Source organism: Monopterus albus, unplaced genomic scaffold, assembly GCF_001952655.1.
Source record: "Monopterus albus unplaced genomic scaffold, M_albus_1.0 scaffold7.1, whole genome shotgun sequence".
Classification (NCBI taxonomy): domain Eukaryota; kingdom Metazoa; phylum Chordata; class Actinopteri; order Synbranchiformes; family Synbranchidae; genus Monopterus; species Monopterus albus.
Window position 1 is genome coordinate 5,178,111 of NW_018127887.1, and position 16,944 is coordinate 5,195,054.

Below are 16,944 nucleotides of genomic sequence, written 5' to 3' on the forward strand. Positions count from 1 at the left end.
CTTCCAACATGACAACGACCCGCAGCACACAGCCAGGATAACCAAGGAGTGGCTCCGTAAGAAGCATATCAAGGTTCTGGAGTGGCCTAGCCAGTCTCCAGACCTCAATCCAATAGAACATCTTTGGAGGGAGCTTAAACTCCGCGTTGCTCAGCGACAGCCCCGAAACCTGACAGATCTAGAGGAGATCTGTGTGGAGGAGTGGGCCAAAATCCCTGTTGCAGTGTGTGCAAACCTGGTCAAGAACTACAGGAAACATTTGACCTCTGTAATTGCAAACAAAGGTTTCTGTACCAAATATTAACACTGATTTTCTCAGGTGTTCAAATACTTATGTTCAGCAGTGCAAGACAAATAAATTCTTTAAAAATCATATAATGTGATTTCCTGAATTTTTTTTAAAATTCTGTCTCTCAGAGTGGGAATGAACCTACAATGTGAATTTCAGACCCCTCCATGATTTCTAAGTGGGAAAACTTGCAAAATCGCAGGGTGTTCAAATACTTCTGTTCCTCACTGTATGTAGGACTGCAGACTGGTGTTTTACTGCAAATTCAATCCACGTTAATATTTCTTCAGTTGTAGAGAAGTGGACACATGCTTTAATAAATTCTTGTGAGACTTACAGCACTGTTGTTTCCGATGTTTCCGATGCAGGTGGCCTTCCAGCCTCCATAGTTACCACTTGGGTCACTCTGGTAGAGCTGGAAGCCGTAGTGTTTATCCCAGCCCATGTAGAGCAGGGAGACTCCAAACGGACGCTTTCCTGTGAGCAAGCACATGCAAAATGACACTGCATTCATGTTGATGCAAAGAGAAAAGTAAAACAATTTGTCAAATAGTTAAATTAACCATAATGGAGAGAAAGAAAACATCCCCATGTGGGAGACTAAAAAATAAGATTCCTAATGATTTATGAGTTGCTGACTGACAAAATATAGATGAAAAGTTTAGATACTTTTCAAAAATACCTGCTACATTATCATAAAGCTGGTCTGACAGGATGCTACTTGAGCCAGCTTCTGCAAATGAATGACTTTGCTCTCTAAGACAGAACTGAATGCTGTTATAGCAGGTTCCCATTCGACAATACATTTCAGGCACGTGAATGCGCAAACAGATCACAGCTTTTAATAGGAGACCAAAATATATTAACTAGAAATAGGTACACTAAGTAACTACACATAAGGTGTAAAAACTACAATATACTGACATATAAATGTGAACATGCTTTAATTGTGTGGTGCTGTTCTGTACCTCCAAACTGTGTGTAGGCCTGTTTGATGTCACACAATGCTGTGACCAGCTGCTCACAGGGGATTGGCTCCTGGTACTGCAGTAGGTATCTGCAACAGCAACACAGCTCATCATAATCATATTTGTATTTTGTCCCTCTAGAAGACCTTTTAGTTGCTGCAGAAATGAAAGAACAGTGTGGCTGAAGTGGCACAAGCTTCCATGTCAGAGCTCACCTCTGTGCTATAAGCCTCAGCTCATTGGTCAAGACGTTGGCATCTGATGTAATTCCTGCCACACTGCATGCCATGTCTCTGGGAGGTAATGGGAAGATGTAGGATTAGTGCAATAACAGTGAATTTCTTGTCTCTTTATATGTGATAATCTGATCCAGTCACAGGCTGTAAGCAATTATAAAGATGTCACTGCAGCTACAATTTTTTTAATAATGCAAATTTTTTTTTAAAATAGCTTAAGAAACTCACTCATTCAGCTTATAGATTTTCTCTGAGAAAAACACTTCATCCAGCAGTTTGTGGATGTTCCTCCTCTCCGCAGCCAGAAGCACTCCATCTTTGGCTAAGATTCCCAGGCAGGTGCCAGCATGGCCGATGGCTTCCATGGCATATTCAACCTGGTACAGACGACCTGCAAATGACATACTGGACTGTCAAGAACACAAAGCACTAAAGGCAAGACATTTAAGAACCAAGCTAACCTTCACCTGTCTTAAAATTAGGATGAATAAATGAAAACCTTCACACAGTAAAGATCCTGCAGTCTCATCAGATATATTATGTAATATTTCTTACCTTCTGGTGAGAAGATGGTTGTTCGTGAATCATATCGACGAGACTGTGAGGACACAGAGGAGAGGAAAAGTAATCAGAACTTATTTAACTTTAAAACACAGATTTGAGAGCTCGGAGAAATTCCATATACTGTAAGGTGTATTACAGTTCCTCTTAAGTGTTATCACAGTCACCCCTTATAAACTTTGGGGCAAAGGGGTGTTTTTCCCTTTTCTTGTTGCCAAGAAAAGAAGCAATAAAGTGCTGCGAGGTACAGCAGTACCTCCTGTCAAGGGGCTGACTGGCTGCAGAGTCTGGTTTTTAACCTCATGAGAAGGAAAAAGAAGGAAGCCACGCAGCACATCGTCTTTACAAAAAAAACAAACCAAAGTCCAAGTTAACAGTCCAGTTAACTCACCATTCTTGGAGACTGCAATCACCCACCCTCTGACACTGCGGAAAACAAATATAAACAAATATGAGTGTGTTTGTGAGGACTAGTGTTTGGGGAGCTAACCAGTTAGCCTAACGTTAGCTAGTTATAACATTGCCGTCACATTTGCTTTGTCATCTGCGGCTGGCATTGAAAGTGAAAGAGACGCAAATAAGAACTGATACGGTGTGTCATGTCCAACTAAGGTTGGTATTACACTCTTATTATGGGATCGGGTTGTTCAGATTTATGCTACAGTTAATTTTTAAAGAAATTGCTCGTTTTTAGTTAAACTGCTGCCCAGTTAACTGTAAACACAAATGGAGATGAATCAACAAAATTTCAGTCGCCGCAGTTCCTTGATACTTTCACATTTGGCAAGCAACTACTCTTGTAAACTGATCACACAAGCACAAAGGAAAAATTGTTTAGCTTTGAATAAAACAGTGCCATAATATTAATTTGTAGATGTAAAATGCTTACCGCTTTCAGAGATTTCTGTGAGGCGCAGTGTAATGACGTCACAAAACAGATGTATTCTTCTTCATTTGAGTATATTATGGGCAGTTGGCATCCACGATGTTGCAGCATTACTGCCATCTTTAGTTATCGATCTCCTTCTTTTCCATATCGTCAGATTATATTAATCAGTCCAGTTCTTCTTAGAAAGTTGAACAAAATCCTTCTATTTTGACCCCAATAATCCAGTATGTTTTGTATTCCCATTCCTAATAATCCATATGTTCTGAGCTATTTATCATATCCTCTCTTTCTGCAGTCCATTATCACACGCCCAACTGTTTCAAAATCTTTACAGATGTCACAAAGTCCATTTGGATGCTTACTTATTCTGTGAATCATACTGTTCAGATTACTGTGCCATATTCACAGTCTGGTTATAAACTTCTCATTGTCCTTACTTTAGGTTGGATTAAATGTACTGTAAATGCCTTCCCTTGCTTGATCCCAGTACTGTTGCGATTTTCTATTACTTGCCCTCTATACAATGCCCTTTCCCTTTGTCTTTGAAAGTTTAATGCTGACTTATATATTTCTTTTTTGGCTAATCTGTCAACTCTTTCATTTCCTACTATACCAACATGATCTGGAACCCAAATGAATTTGATGTCAGTGCCTTGTTTTACAGCTGTGGAGAGCAGCATTATTATTTCCATCAACAGATCCTATTGGTGACTAGAAAGACTGAGGTACTGATGGCACTGAGACATTTTGTGGCAGAGCAGCGTGCCACAAAAAAGCTTTCTTGCACAAAATTATATTCCAGTGTTTAGCTGTAAATCTAAGTATGTGTAATAAATACTTTTGACCACTAGGGGGGCACCTTTCCTTTAGTGTGTGCTATAAATGAGTCCATATACATCATAGTGCATCTAGTGTGGGATTCATGGCGCTCTTTATATAAATCACTTTTTAAAACTGATCACTCAAGAGTCAGCTTGGCTGAAGTACATTTACGGTCAGTGCAGTAAATCAGCTCTTCAGAGTTTCTCCTTAGGGGCGATGTGCTGTAGCTGACCCTGCCCCCTGACCTCTGACTTCTCTGGTCAGGTGGTTGTGTGTATGAGGCAGCTTTTCAGTCAGTGTGCTCACTCTCTATTGTTGTGTGTTCACCTGTTGAATAATGAATCATTCCTGTATTTATTCCAAACAAACTTGTTATCATTGCTTCACAAATGTGAAACATACAGTATATACAAGAAAAATTTCAGTTTTTTGATTTGAGTTTTGGTCAAATTGAGTGCTGGGTAACATTGTTCAGTTAATAATATTAATGATGAAAATATCAATTATTATTAAAAATGAAGGGTTTCCCCATTTTATTCAAAATTAAACCATGCACACATCATGATTCTAGTGAATAATGTTACATAAACAGTCATCCCTGCTGTCATCTTAAAACTGAAATTGCAATTCTTAAACTGAACAGAAAAATAGAAATGTGAACACGAATGTCACCTGGCAAACTCTGTCGATCTTAGGGTCATGTGATATGATCAAACACTCCAAAACAGCTTCTAATTGGACTCTGAGGTGAGATTGCTTTGTCAAAGACCAATTAATTGTGATTAATTCTACAAAATGAAGAATATACTCTAGAAAAATTGACTGCATGCAGATCAGACAATGATTTCTACATCTGTTGACCAGTGCTGTTGTATGGAGCTCTGTTTCTTGTTTGAGGTTTCCACTTGGTAATACAGCCCAGAGTTGCCAAAGCCTGGCGGTTTACCTTGAGAATATTAAAAATAATCACATCCTTGCATTGCTCTTTGGGGATTGGCACAGGGAAGTAGAGTACTGCAGCTGCAACACCTCAGTAAACAACCACATTGTTTATTTAGAGACGAGTAGTACATTGCATTTTGATTTGTTTTGTTGGCCCCAGCGTTGACTGGGGAGCTGGCTCATAGCTCCTCCTGGACTAGGTTTATATTTCATTGAACATATTTATCATTTTAAAGCCTCTGAAACTGGTCTCGCATTGCTTTGACCACAAAGTGTAAAACATTTGAGCTGAAGCCATAACATCTTCTAAGGATAATCTTGTTTAGCGAATAGTCACATTGTTTTGACACAGCGGCTTTTGGCTGCGTGATGTGAACTATCCAGTGTCCTCTGGCCTCTAATTGTTAGGTATCACTAAAGGAGCTGATGTTGTTGTAATCATTATTTAGCTATCAGTGCTGGAGGCCTGTTCCACAGGGGATTTCTGTTGGTGCCTATAAAGCTCAATGCAAAGGAAAAAGATCCTGGGGTGGGGTCTTAACAATAGCTGAAAGTATTAGTTCATTCATGTATATTTCCCACATCATTGCGAAACTGCGACACAAAGCAAAACTAACAGAGGATTTTGAAATGGTGGGATGCCCGAGGACTGATGACTAGGACCTGAGAGTGGTATCAGACCGTGTGTCACCTCAGGTGGCCGTGAGACTCTGGGATAAAGTGGTATTTTGAAGTAAAATGATCATTAGCTGAGCTGTAGCATTATAGAAACACTGAGGTCATGAGTCCAAGCCTCACTAACAGACTGCACCTTCATTTTTACACCAAATAAATAGCTTATTATTTCATTGAATTAAGGGTTTCATTTACTCATTACATTTATTTCTAACGTGCCACCTCTCTCTGATTCTGTGCCTCAGCCTGGCTACCCCATCCAAATTTTTCTAGATCTGCCCCTATCGAGTAGATGGCAGATTTCATAACTGATGCTGTTTGTATCAGCTGGAGAAAATGGAATTGAGATTTGTCAAAACAGAGATGCTGACCTGTCTTCCTCAGTAAAGTCGTGATTAATATTAATGCTTGTTATTCTGGCATCGGTATGCTCTACAGTACACCTGGTGTGGTCTGATGTATTGATAGAGTTTACTGTTGTTCTGAACTGCTAGAAAGAGATGTTTTGTTATCTGAAAGATGGGATGACGTGTGAAAAATGTGATTTAATGTACAGTTGAGGTATGACTCAGCAGTTTCACTGTGTGGTTAAGCCTTTGCTTGTGGTGATGGTGGAAAAGGGCCAGCAGGCCTATGACAGGGCTAAATGGCCTCTGGGCACCAGACGTTTCCAAGACAGTGGAAAGTCCTTTATTCATTACTTTATTCATTTCAAGGTTGCTAAGACATTCAAAGTCCAGGAAAAAAATAAAATTGGGCATGACTGGGACTTTGGAAAAATAGCCTTTGACTTAAAAACTTGCTGCATTAAATAAAGAAAAAACCTGAAAGAAAACTTTGGTATTGTGAAGAGAAGCACAATCAATTAATCTTTTATTACAGTGGGCTGAGTTTGAATAGTTTATTGGATTATTTTACAGTTCCATTGTTATTATTTATACACATTAATTTTATGTAATTGTATATTAGTATATAATAGTATTTAATAGCAAACATTTTTTGCTATTTATATAATGAGCTACGAAGGTGAAATCTTATGTTAGCATAAAGACTGGAAACAGAAGTGTAAAAACAACACATTGATTGTGGTGTTCACACTTTGATTTTGTACAGATTAAACAAAATACATCATGTTAATTTGTGAGCTTTGGTAAAACTGGTCTTTTAGTGCCTGATTTCCCCATTTCAAGTCTTTATGCTAGGTTAAGCTAACCTAATGCTAGCAGTATGACTTTTTAACGTATGTATGTGAGGGTGGTATTGATCTTTTTATCTAATCTGAAAGCAAATAGTCATATATTCAAAATGCCAAATCATTCCTTTAGTCTGACAGTAGCCTCACTCTGCACTGGATGAACTTACAGATGGATCCAGCAGTTTTTGCTTATTTTACAGTTGATAGTGTTCAGATGTCTCACTCGGTACAATACCAAGTAGTCCCTTTGTTTCTGCTGTCTTCATTTTTGATGATCCTGTCCCCCCTAAGCGTCTTAGTCGACAGACGAGTCCTGTTGGCCTCCAGGCTGTACTCCTCACTGTATCAACTGTTCCAGTCTATTGTCCTGAAGCTCCTGTCATTCTGGACACTGAAGCTGGCCTGAATATGCTCACCGAGGGCCCCTCACTATAGAGTTGGATTCCAAATTTCAGGGCCAAAGGGAGGATTTCCTTTTCAAAATGTCTGGCTGGTAAATATGTCACCAGGCTGGAAACCGATCCCATGAAAAACAGGTGGGATGTTTTCAAACCTGCCGCATGAGTGTGTGTGTGCAATTTGTTTCTCCATTCACACATGTGAAGGTAAAGCATGTCAGTCTGCTGCCAGCAGTGGTATTGTCTGTCAAGAGTGAGCCAGCCTGGAGCGGTTGATCTGAGATGTGCTGCTAAATCTTCCCTAATTAGATTCCTCAAAAATCCAACGTGTGTGTTATTTCTATACACCTCAAAAAGAGTTGGATTTCACACCCCCACACCGATGGAATGACACCGACCTTTTAACTGACTGAATTCATCTTGACAAGGAGCTGTGTTGACTCACAGGCACTTTGCTGTCAACACATGCCCCAAAGAGGAAAAAACCTGTTACTCATTCTTATAATGAAGTCACTGAAACACTCCATCATTACTAAAACAAAAATAAATCGACTTCACATTTGTGTTTTTTAAAAATCCCCTAATTACACCTCAAGTATTCAAAGGTTATCTTTTAACACAATGAAACACTGTCGCCACCACACGACCAGGGTGCATGTCATAGCTGCCATGGCACAACATATTCCTAACTGCCTAGCCTTTTCTCTGTGGGTCTGCCGATCCTAACTCGCTGACAGTTTCTGAACATGTCCAAAGCTGCCAAATCAGTATCACTAATCTCCTTTTGTATCCCAGTTTAGTTTGGTGTATGTGACACAAAGAGACAGAAGGCCTAGTGACTCACATAACTGCAAAATGTTGTGTTTAGGCTTATTGTATTTCCACTGTGGTTCTTGATGGAAAAACATCATTCATGCACTGATGAGTCCTAAGCTACTGCCAGACAGTGATCAATCACTCATTAATCAATCACATATGACTCTTATCAGCTTAGAAATATTGTGTTTGTTGATATTTGTCTAAGAAAACCAGGAAATTGCAAACAGTGCTCATACTTTCTCTTGTCTCATCACATGCATCTGACTCTTAGAAAGTTCACTACTTGTAAACCTGACATGCGAAGTAATGAAAAAGACGAAGAGTGATCTGTGTTTTGTTCTGTGTACCCTATATGTGTGTTAGGGGTTGGTGATGTCCACCCTTGTGGCCACACCCCACATTCATGGCAGACATGTGCTGTCATCGAATCCTACATGTTCATTCTACATCCTCAAAACCGAATATAAATCCAAACTAAACTGCCAGTTCGTTGCTTGAAAGCAATTATTGTTACTCCACATGGGGGTTCTCCCAAATCCCGCCCACTCATAGCACATACAGTATATACGTATAGTTCCCAACCTACGGGCCGAGGACGCGCAGTGCGAGTGCACGCACTGTAGGACTTGCAGCCAGACGAGGAGAAAAAGGAGAGCAGAGCAGAGAACAGCTGCAGGAAGAGGGGGACGTGACGGGAGCACTCACAACAGAAGCCCTCAGGAGCGGGACTGAGACAGAGAAGGGAAACACACAACGGGATCGTATCTACAGCAAATTTGGAGATTTCAGCAGCCGGATACGTGGTGCGGACTGTTACGCACGGCAGCGTTTCCCTGCGGCATTATCAGAGAATTTGTACAGTAGGCGCACGGCTTGCTGGCTCTTCCTCATCAGTAAAACGGGGTTTATAGCGGGGAGGTTTGCGGAGCAACGGACCGAAGGCGCAGTGGAGGAGGTAAGCCCTTTTACCATTTAACTGAGCGCAGTTTTGCTGTCAGTAAAACCGACCAGTAGGTGAAGCTCAGACTGGGGAATGTCAAACCCCCGCTTCTCGCAGTCTCTTTCACTGTCAGAACATCAGCTGCAGCCTCCTGTTCCCCATTCAAATGATATCAGAGCGCATGCTATGAATGGACATGGTTAGAAGACCGTCCGGCAGCCCTGTACGCACTGAGGGCTCCGGACTCCCAGCTCTCCTCATCATCTCACCCTCAAGCCGCCACCGCTGCCTCAAATAACTTTTTTCTTACATAATGCGTAAATGTGCAGTTACAGATGCTGCCTGGTGTATGCTGGGCGCCACATCTGGGCTGCAGTTTGTGTCTGTGGAGTCAGTGCAGCTGCAGTAAACGTGACGCACTGGTATAAATGGATGTGATGCTGTCGAGCTCGATCGATCCACGGCAGAGCGGATTTGGGTTCGTTGTCGCATAGGAAGGTTTGAATGAATGGATTTGTGTGACGCTGGTGACGTAGAGGCTGCAGGTATATGTATTTGTGTCATTTACTCATACGGAGATCTGTATTGTGACGTTGTGCTTAATGTGTGAGGCGTTAAGGCTGCTTCCATTAAACTGCTGCTGTCTGATGGGACATGGCTGAGGATTTTTACATCTGGACACCAGGATGCTCTGGTTAAACAAGGTGATTGGATGTTTATACATCATAGTGCTGTAAAAGCTGTAGGCCTATAACATTCTGCTGATGACAATAAAAAGCCTATGTACAGGAAATGTACATATGACTTTACATAGTCAAGCTTGGAGCTGGAACAGCAGCCAGTTACTGGATTAAATGACAGAAAAATAATCAGCAAATAAAGGTATTTTTAAGCAAAACTGCCCAATAAAATTCACTGGTTATAGCTTCTCAAATGTGAATAGCTCTTGGTTTTCTCAGTTTTGTATGATTTTAAACAACATTTATTTGAGTTCCAGGCAATAATCAACAGTAGTAGTAGTACCTCTGGTCAAGCTTTAAATAAACTCCAGACTGAAAATGAACAGGTGGGTAATCTGAGTAAAAACAAGTCAGCTTTAATTATACAGGGTATACACTAATCTAATCAGCAGCGTTTATGACAGGCTTTTAAACTGAAAGTCACGGTGTATCTAATTCCTGTATGAAATAAAGTGTTTTTAAATGGTGATTAATGTCAACATCAAATTCAAAGGTTTGTTAAGTGTATATATGATCAAGAACCGCCACCTTTTATATGAAGGTGACACCATCTCTAGCAATAAGCAAAGTGGGTTGAATGTCCAAGATGGAGCTGAAAGGAGGAGAAGTGTCTATCCACAAGCCCATCAGCTTCAGGAGGAGATCCAACCTTCTCCTCCTCATCCACCAGCTCTGAGGAAGAGCTGCGGTAGCATTTGACTAGCCTGCGGCAGTTTTTACATGATGTCACTTTCAGGTAAAGAGATAAAGTCATTAGAGTTGCATCATTTAGAAATGCTCTGACAGACCAGTGCTTCTCACTTCCTCTAGGTGATCTGCAGTTGATTTGTTTGGCTCCCCCTTGTGATGTCAGCTTTGCTGACATTCAAATTTTATTCAATACACAGTAATGGCTGAAGAAACTGGGATTACAGTCATTTTAATAATGCATGTAGAATGAGAGCCTCTAATCCTTTTTTTCTGGACACCTATGATAATTGTAGAGGTGACACTTCCTTTAGCATTAACGTCTCTCCGGTTGTAGTTGCTTTTTCAACATTATGGAGTGTCCCTCTTCAGTAATTACGAACACAGCCAGTCAACTCCAGCTTATATCCAGAAAGAGGAGAGGAGAAAGAAGCCTTTGTTCCTGTGCCAGAGCTACGGAGCCTCTCTACTGGAATTTAATAGAAAGGTGACATTTAAGGGATTGAGAGCTAGTGGAAATGTGCTTTACAGTGAATAGGTGATATCCATTTCAAACCATAATTTATGCCCCTTGCTTTCAGAAACCATCCAGCTTCATATAGGTTGATTTTACAAACTGACTTGACTGAGCAGGTGGAGAAGGTGGAGTTGCTCTCACGTCCTTGGTCTCATCTCTTTGGTTTTCTTTGGTTTTGTTCTTGACCAAGACAAAAATGATACTGTATACGCTTTCAATGATGATGGTCGAGTGAGGACTGGGAAATTATGAAATATTGGGAATCATCGTGTTTCTCTGAAACTTCCAATCACCAACTGATTTGCGACAAAAAAAAAAAACCTCTGGAAAGATGCACTCCAGTATCTTCACTCATTGCACCCCCATCCAGCCTCCTAGCTCCTAGTAGATATTGTACAGCAAAATCTGATATTCTGACATAACATAAATGAAATGCGCCGTCAGTGAATATTTTACTGATACATTCAGGTTTAACAGACAAGTCACATGGTACAGCTCCATTCAATGTGGGAAAAACAACTGGTCCTATAAGATATAACATCCAGGTGTTTTCCTTACATAATCTACAAGCAGTGATGATGATGTCTCTTAGATCATGGAGATAAGCTCATCGGCACATTTACTGTAAAATTATTTCAGTGCACAAGCCCACCGACCTGAGTTTTTTTTTATGAACAGATGAATGGTTTTGTTGAACGAAGCTGGCTGACACTGGATCCCAGTGTCTTTGCTTTAGCAGTGAAGTCACATTCAAACCTGCTGCTACAACGCCCAAGGCTTCATGTCAGATAATACCAGGCTGAGGTCAATACTCAATACACCATCTCAGTGCGACTATATGCGTCTCTAACCAGGTGTATTTATAGAACCTTCTACAATGGCAGTGGAGGTGGTGGTGTGTGTGTGTGTGAGGGGGCTGGTGGCGGATCTTAAATAGCATGTCTTTGTCCTGACAAAGACAAGAGGATTTGAGAAGATACAGTAAAGTAGTCAGGTTTCCATTGTTGTCATTGCTGTTTGTGAGAGAGAAAGTCTGCCCAATGTTAGCGTCTGACATATCCCAGATATCCCAGCAGTGTGTTCTCATTGGCCAAGTCTGTGGTTTTTCTTGCAAATTATTGTGCTTTATTAGGTTTTTTTTTTAAGTACAGCACAATGGAGCAGTGGTTAGTGCTGTTGCCTGTGGGCTAAAAGGTTCCAGGTTCAATCCCCAGCTGACCTGGTGCCTTTCTGTGTGGAGTTTGCATGTTGTGCCTGTGTGGGTAATCTGGCTTCTTCCCACTGTCCAAAGACATGCAGCTTAGGTTGAAGCCTTAATGTATAAACATTTATCCTTGTTAGGTTTTAAATATTCTTTAGAAACAGTAAAAGGTTTTTCCAGAGTGAGATAGACAGCTGGTGAGATCCTACATGTCTCTTGTGCAGCTGTCCAACAGTATTAAAGCCACTTTCATTTGTTTCACAGGAGTTACTGTAGTACAAATGTGTCACTGGCGTCGGTTGTTAGCATGATAGCAGAAGTCCCTTTGATTCCAGCATGGCTTGATTCTTAGCAGGATGCTGCTGTTTGTTATTCTGTCAGCCGTTCAAAGCCGGGCCCCCAGTGAATTTCTGCACCCATTATTACTTCTCCCATCTCTCTGTGTAATTCATTTAACAGACCGTATGGCTGTCACTTCATTAGGTACAAACACAGTTTAAAGACTGGAAACTACACCAAGACACAGAGTTATTTTGACACAGAGTGCCTGGTTTTGTGTAGTATGTAGTAACTGGTAGGGCCATGGATCAGTCCCCTGGCACTGCCCAGGGCAAAGAGCAGCCAACAGCATAGCCACACTCTCCTCTGATCTGCTCGGATGGTTACAGATGGAGATACACAGAGAGGGAGTTTGACAGGGAACAGGGGATGATTAAGAAAAGGAATGTAGGCATTGATTCATGTTGAAGGATTCTATTAAACCAAGCTGTAGTCAGGCTATCTGCAGACTAGGACCCTGCTTCTAGCTTTTGTGTGCAGTGCATCTATAGAAAACTTGGGCTTATTACAATGTGGTGCTAAATTTTGAAGTTATGTCTATCACTTTTACCCATTATGATAACATGGTCCTCAAAGAAGTCATTGGTGAGGCCTTTTAACTAACGTCCAGTATTGTGTGTGGTTGTTGTCCCAAACCTGGCATTAAGCAGTCATTTGATCAATTGTTAATGTAAAAATATTCATTTATATTAGAGAAGATTGTTAGAACTGCTCTAATTTGACACAGTAGTTAAATTAGTGCTTTAATAATCCCTGATTGTGCAGGAAAACAATTTGCATGCAAAGCTAAGGCAACTACAAAGGTCAAAGTTGAATCAGAAGGTCAGTTTGTGAACTGTGTCTAGTTTGGGTCACAGTTTTAGTATTTGACATTATTTTCTGTTGTATATAACCCAAGCAGGAACCTATATGATCATCTGTCTAATAGTGTTTCTTGCCCTATCTGACACATTTTTAGTGATGTTACCAAATGGACAAAAGCTTTATACTCTGTCAGTTTATCTCGCTTTCCTTGTTCACTTCTGGGTGGTTTACTGTTCAGAGATCCAACCACATGATACGCATGGTTCAAACATTAAGTTAACAGTCATCTGCCCTGCTGAAGTGTCTTTGGTCAGCTCCCTGAATCCCTAAAAGCCTTGTGGTCACTGCGTTATATCTGACCCTGCACTCAGAGGTCAGCCTGTGGGGCAGGCAAGGGGAATGTCCCTATAGAGATCAATAAATATCTAATTAATCATTTTGTTTACCAGCCCAGAAAGCTGTTGAGCAGCTGTGTACATCCAGATGCCAAAATCACGACTTTCACAGCTGGGTTTCAGTTTGAGGAACCCACACAAAACAATGATGGCGGGGACCTCAGAGGATGTGCTGCACAAATATGGAAACTTCCGATTTTAGTGAAATGTGTGTTGCTAAAATCAGCTGTAATTTGTCTTGGTTGGGAAATAGAAAAGGGCCAAACATTCTGAACATTTACTTAAGTGCTTCAGCGTGTTCAGGTGGTCAGCATTAGCCCTTAGTCTGTGGTATTAGTTCTGCTGCTGATGCATTGTTTCTCTCACTGCGTTGCCTGCAGATTGATGGAGTGGTTGCTCAGATTGACAGATCTAACTCAGCCAGCCACTCTCGCCTAAAGCTGTCTGTGAAAAATGCCTAAGAGGGGAAATCAGCAGTAAAAAAAAAAAAACTCTCAGCCCTGTGCAATTAGCACCGTGTCCATTTGGGGTTGGGAAGCAGCCGATAATGTCACATCTCACTTGTGCCTGTGGTCCAGTTGTGCGCTTGTGCTGCCTCCCCGAGAGCTGAATTAGTCTTTAATAAGTGCTTGTCATATTTGTGCCATCTGTGCTGTCAGTTAGTTTGCTAGCAGCGTCTGGTTTCAGTCACTGTGGACCGGCTGCGGGTTGCGAGTCATTACCAAATGACGCGTGCTGGCAGCAGACACACACATGTGCGAGAGGAATTTGAATATATGCACAAAAGGACAGACGGGCAAGACGAGTGTGTGACCTACTGTCTGCTGCTGCTTTGTTGCACTGTTATGTTGGCGGTGTTTGTATGTGCAGCAGTGACCAGAGCCAGAACAAAGCAGGCTGTGAGCAGAAGACTTGGGTGTGGCACCAAATGAAGTCTGATCACACTGTGCTTGTGATTTTCTACATATGTTCATCTGTAGGTGAAGCTGTGTAGCCTCAGTAGTTTTCTGAGTAATGACCAAAATGTATTATACTACTGAATAAAACAAATTTTTTCTAGGTCTTAGGTACTTTTTTGTGCCAAGCTTTTTCGGTTTTGCACACGTCTCTTGCCCATATTCGACAATGACAGTAGAAATACAGGCAGAATGTTTGGAGAAAGTGAAAAGAATAACAAACGCCCCCATTAAGAACTGAACCGGCTCATATGTTAAGCATCTTCATCACCAGGCCGTCTGATGCTCAACAACTTTTTTTGGTTTACACAAGTTTATTTCAGTAAATTTCTGTATGGCCATCAAAGGTGGAACTAAAGAGTTTCGGTGATAATTTTTCTGCAACTAATTTGATGATCTGATTTGAAAATTTGATAAATACTTCAAGCAAAAATGCAAAAACTGAATAGTTAAAGGATGTTAACTGTAAGGATTTGCTGCTTTTCTTGGTCTTAAATCTCAGTAAATTGAATATTTTTGGATTTTGCACAGCTGGTCAAATAGTAAAAGACCATGTGATGGTTTACAGACCAAAGAATGAGTTGATTGACACCTGTACCAAGCTCCAGACATTTTGTAGGCTGTTCTTTGTCCTCCGTTTCCTTTTGTTCTCATTTCTTGCACCTCTCTCCTTCTCCATGTTTCTCAATACTCTCTCTGGCCCTCAAAGCTTAGTCATTCTGCCAAGGTTGTCTGAAAGCTGCTCCGTCCTGCAGTCTGTCCTACTTTGGTGTGCGCCTCCTAAACTGGGACACCACAGTACGAATATAGCTGATAGGTGCTGGTGGTTCGGTGTCATGTGTATATCGGACAATGCAAGTTTGAACTTTGCAGATAATTCCTCTTGTGTCTCATTTTCCTGTCACTGTTGCCCACTGTGTTGTTTCCTATAAAACAGGTAGTACTGTGGAGGATATGCCCTGTAGCAAGACACTGCACTTATTTAGCCATCCCTCTGGATGAGAGCTAAAAGAAAAGTAGCCAAATCTCATTTTAACAAAGCTCAAACCAGTGCATTTTACTCAAATAATAACATTAGAATAATTTTTTAAATTAACTTTTTAAGTGTTTGAACTCTAAACACTTTCCATAACAATCAACTCACATTCATTGCCGTACATCCATCCTTCCTGTTTTGCTGCTTCTTTTGTTTGAAATGATAGTTTCAGTATTTTTGATCCATCTCCAGCTCACACTGCAAAATGTACACACTGATTCACCTTCTCAGCAACTTCTTCTTCTTCTTTGTTTCCCTCAGTAAACAATATAACACAAACACATGCACATGTGCACCTCTGTGTTTGTTTTGCTCTGAAGTCACGTCTGATCATGTGAGTTTCTGTGAGATCCCATGTCCCTGGAATCGCTGCTCCGAAATCGATCAGTGAGTTTTGTGATTGTAAATTGTATATCTTTGCATTTGGAAGCATCAGTGAACCAAAATGAGCAGTTCGAAATTTGAATTTTTTTATTTTTGAAATTTTATAGACTAAATTACCTGCATCAACCATGTTTCACATGTTAATCTCCTTTTTCTGTTTGTATCATCATCACTATGCTAATGAAGCAGTCAGAAGGCTGTTGGCCCCTGTACCCTGTATGTTTTCTGCAGGGCTTGAAGCCTTTCGTTTTCCTTTCTACACTATAGATCATTCATTCATGGAACTGGTATCTTCTAGCGTCTGAATGACTACACCTGATCCAGGTAATCACCAGTGAGTAGGGCAGGGATAGTTAGAAAACAAGCAGGGCTGCAGCTCTTGGGGACCACGGTTGGACAAGAAAAACTGATAACAAGCAGCTCAGACAAAGGGAGTTCAGGATGTACAGTGCACAGTAGATGATGAATTTTGTGTTCAGGGAGTCACCGTTGTCATTACAGCTGTGCTGTTAATGAATACTTTGGTTCCTCTGAAGCAGCACAAGCTCTTTGGCGTAACAAGGTGAACTGAGCAGCGGCAGCTCCGCAGTCTCATTTGGAACAATGATGAAAGCTGCTCATGTAAAACAAGCTGCTCCTATTGGCCGGTGATGAACGAAGGGAAGCAAGTGATTGGCCAGTGGTTTCTGAGTAGCAGCAACACGGTTGACTGTTGTCACGGCACTGAAAAGTCTCAGCAGACGCTGTGTGTAGAAACCGGGCTGAGGGTCGATAGGTGAGGATGATGGGGTGGGGTGGCACAGTGGGGATCAGTTCAGTCAGTGCCGAGTGTGAAAGCTCTCACTGCTGCGGCTACATAAGTGTGAAAGAAAGGTCTTTAAGCAAACACACACCCACAAATACACACTAATGTTCATGTGACTTGTCCAGATTCATGCCCAAGGATCGGACATCGTCATATGTAATGGTAAACAGATTAATTTAGAGTTTTAGACTTTTGCTGTACAAAACCACATCTGAAGACATCACACTGGACTTCAAATGGGACATTTTAATAGGCATTTTTTCTATTTTCTCTCATTCTACAGACACAATGACTAATAGATTCATTGAAAAATAATTGATAATGAAAATACTCATTAGTTGTGCTC

At 41.1% G+C, this 16,944-nt stretch overlaps 1 protein-coding gene across 1 annotated transcript in view; it reads right to left on the minus strand.

Annotated features, from left to right (window-relative positions):
* The window catches only part of psma4 (proteasome 20S subunit alpha 4), a 6,421-nt gene extending 3,399 nt beyond the window's left edge, over positions 1–3,022 (minus strand). Inside the window, exons 1-7 of the mRNA XM_020620939.1 lie at positions 2,944–3,022; positions 2,446–2,480; positions 2,049–2,091; positions 1,722–1,884; positions 1,473–1,550; positions 1,258–1,346; positions 627–766 (exon numbers count right to left, since the gene is read on the minus strand). Of these exons, the coding sequence (XP_020476595.1) occupies positions 627–766; positions 1,258–1,346; positions 1,473–1,550; positions 1,722–1,884; positions 2,049–2,091; positions 2,446–2,448 (516 nt within the window). The 5' untranslated portion in view covers positions 2,449–2,480; positions 2,944–3,022. The remainder of the gene's footprint in view (positions 1–626; positions 767–1,257; positions 1,347–1,472; positions 1,551–1,721; positions 1,885–2,048; positions 2,092–2,445; positions 2,481–2,943) is intronic.
* Between the last annotated feature and the right edge of the window lie 13,922 nt (positions 3,023–16,944).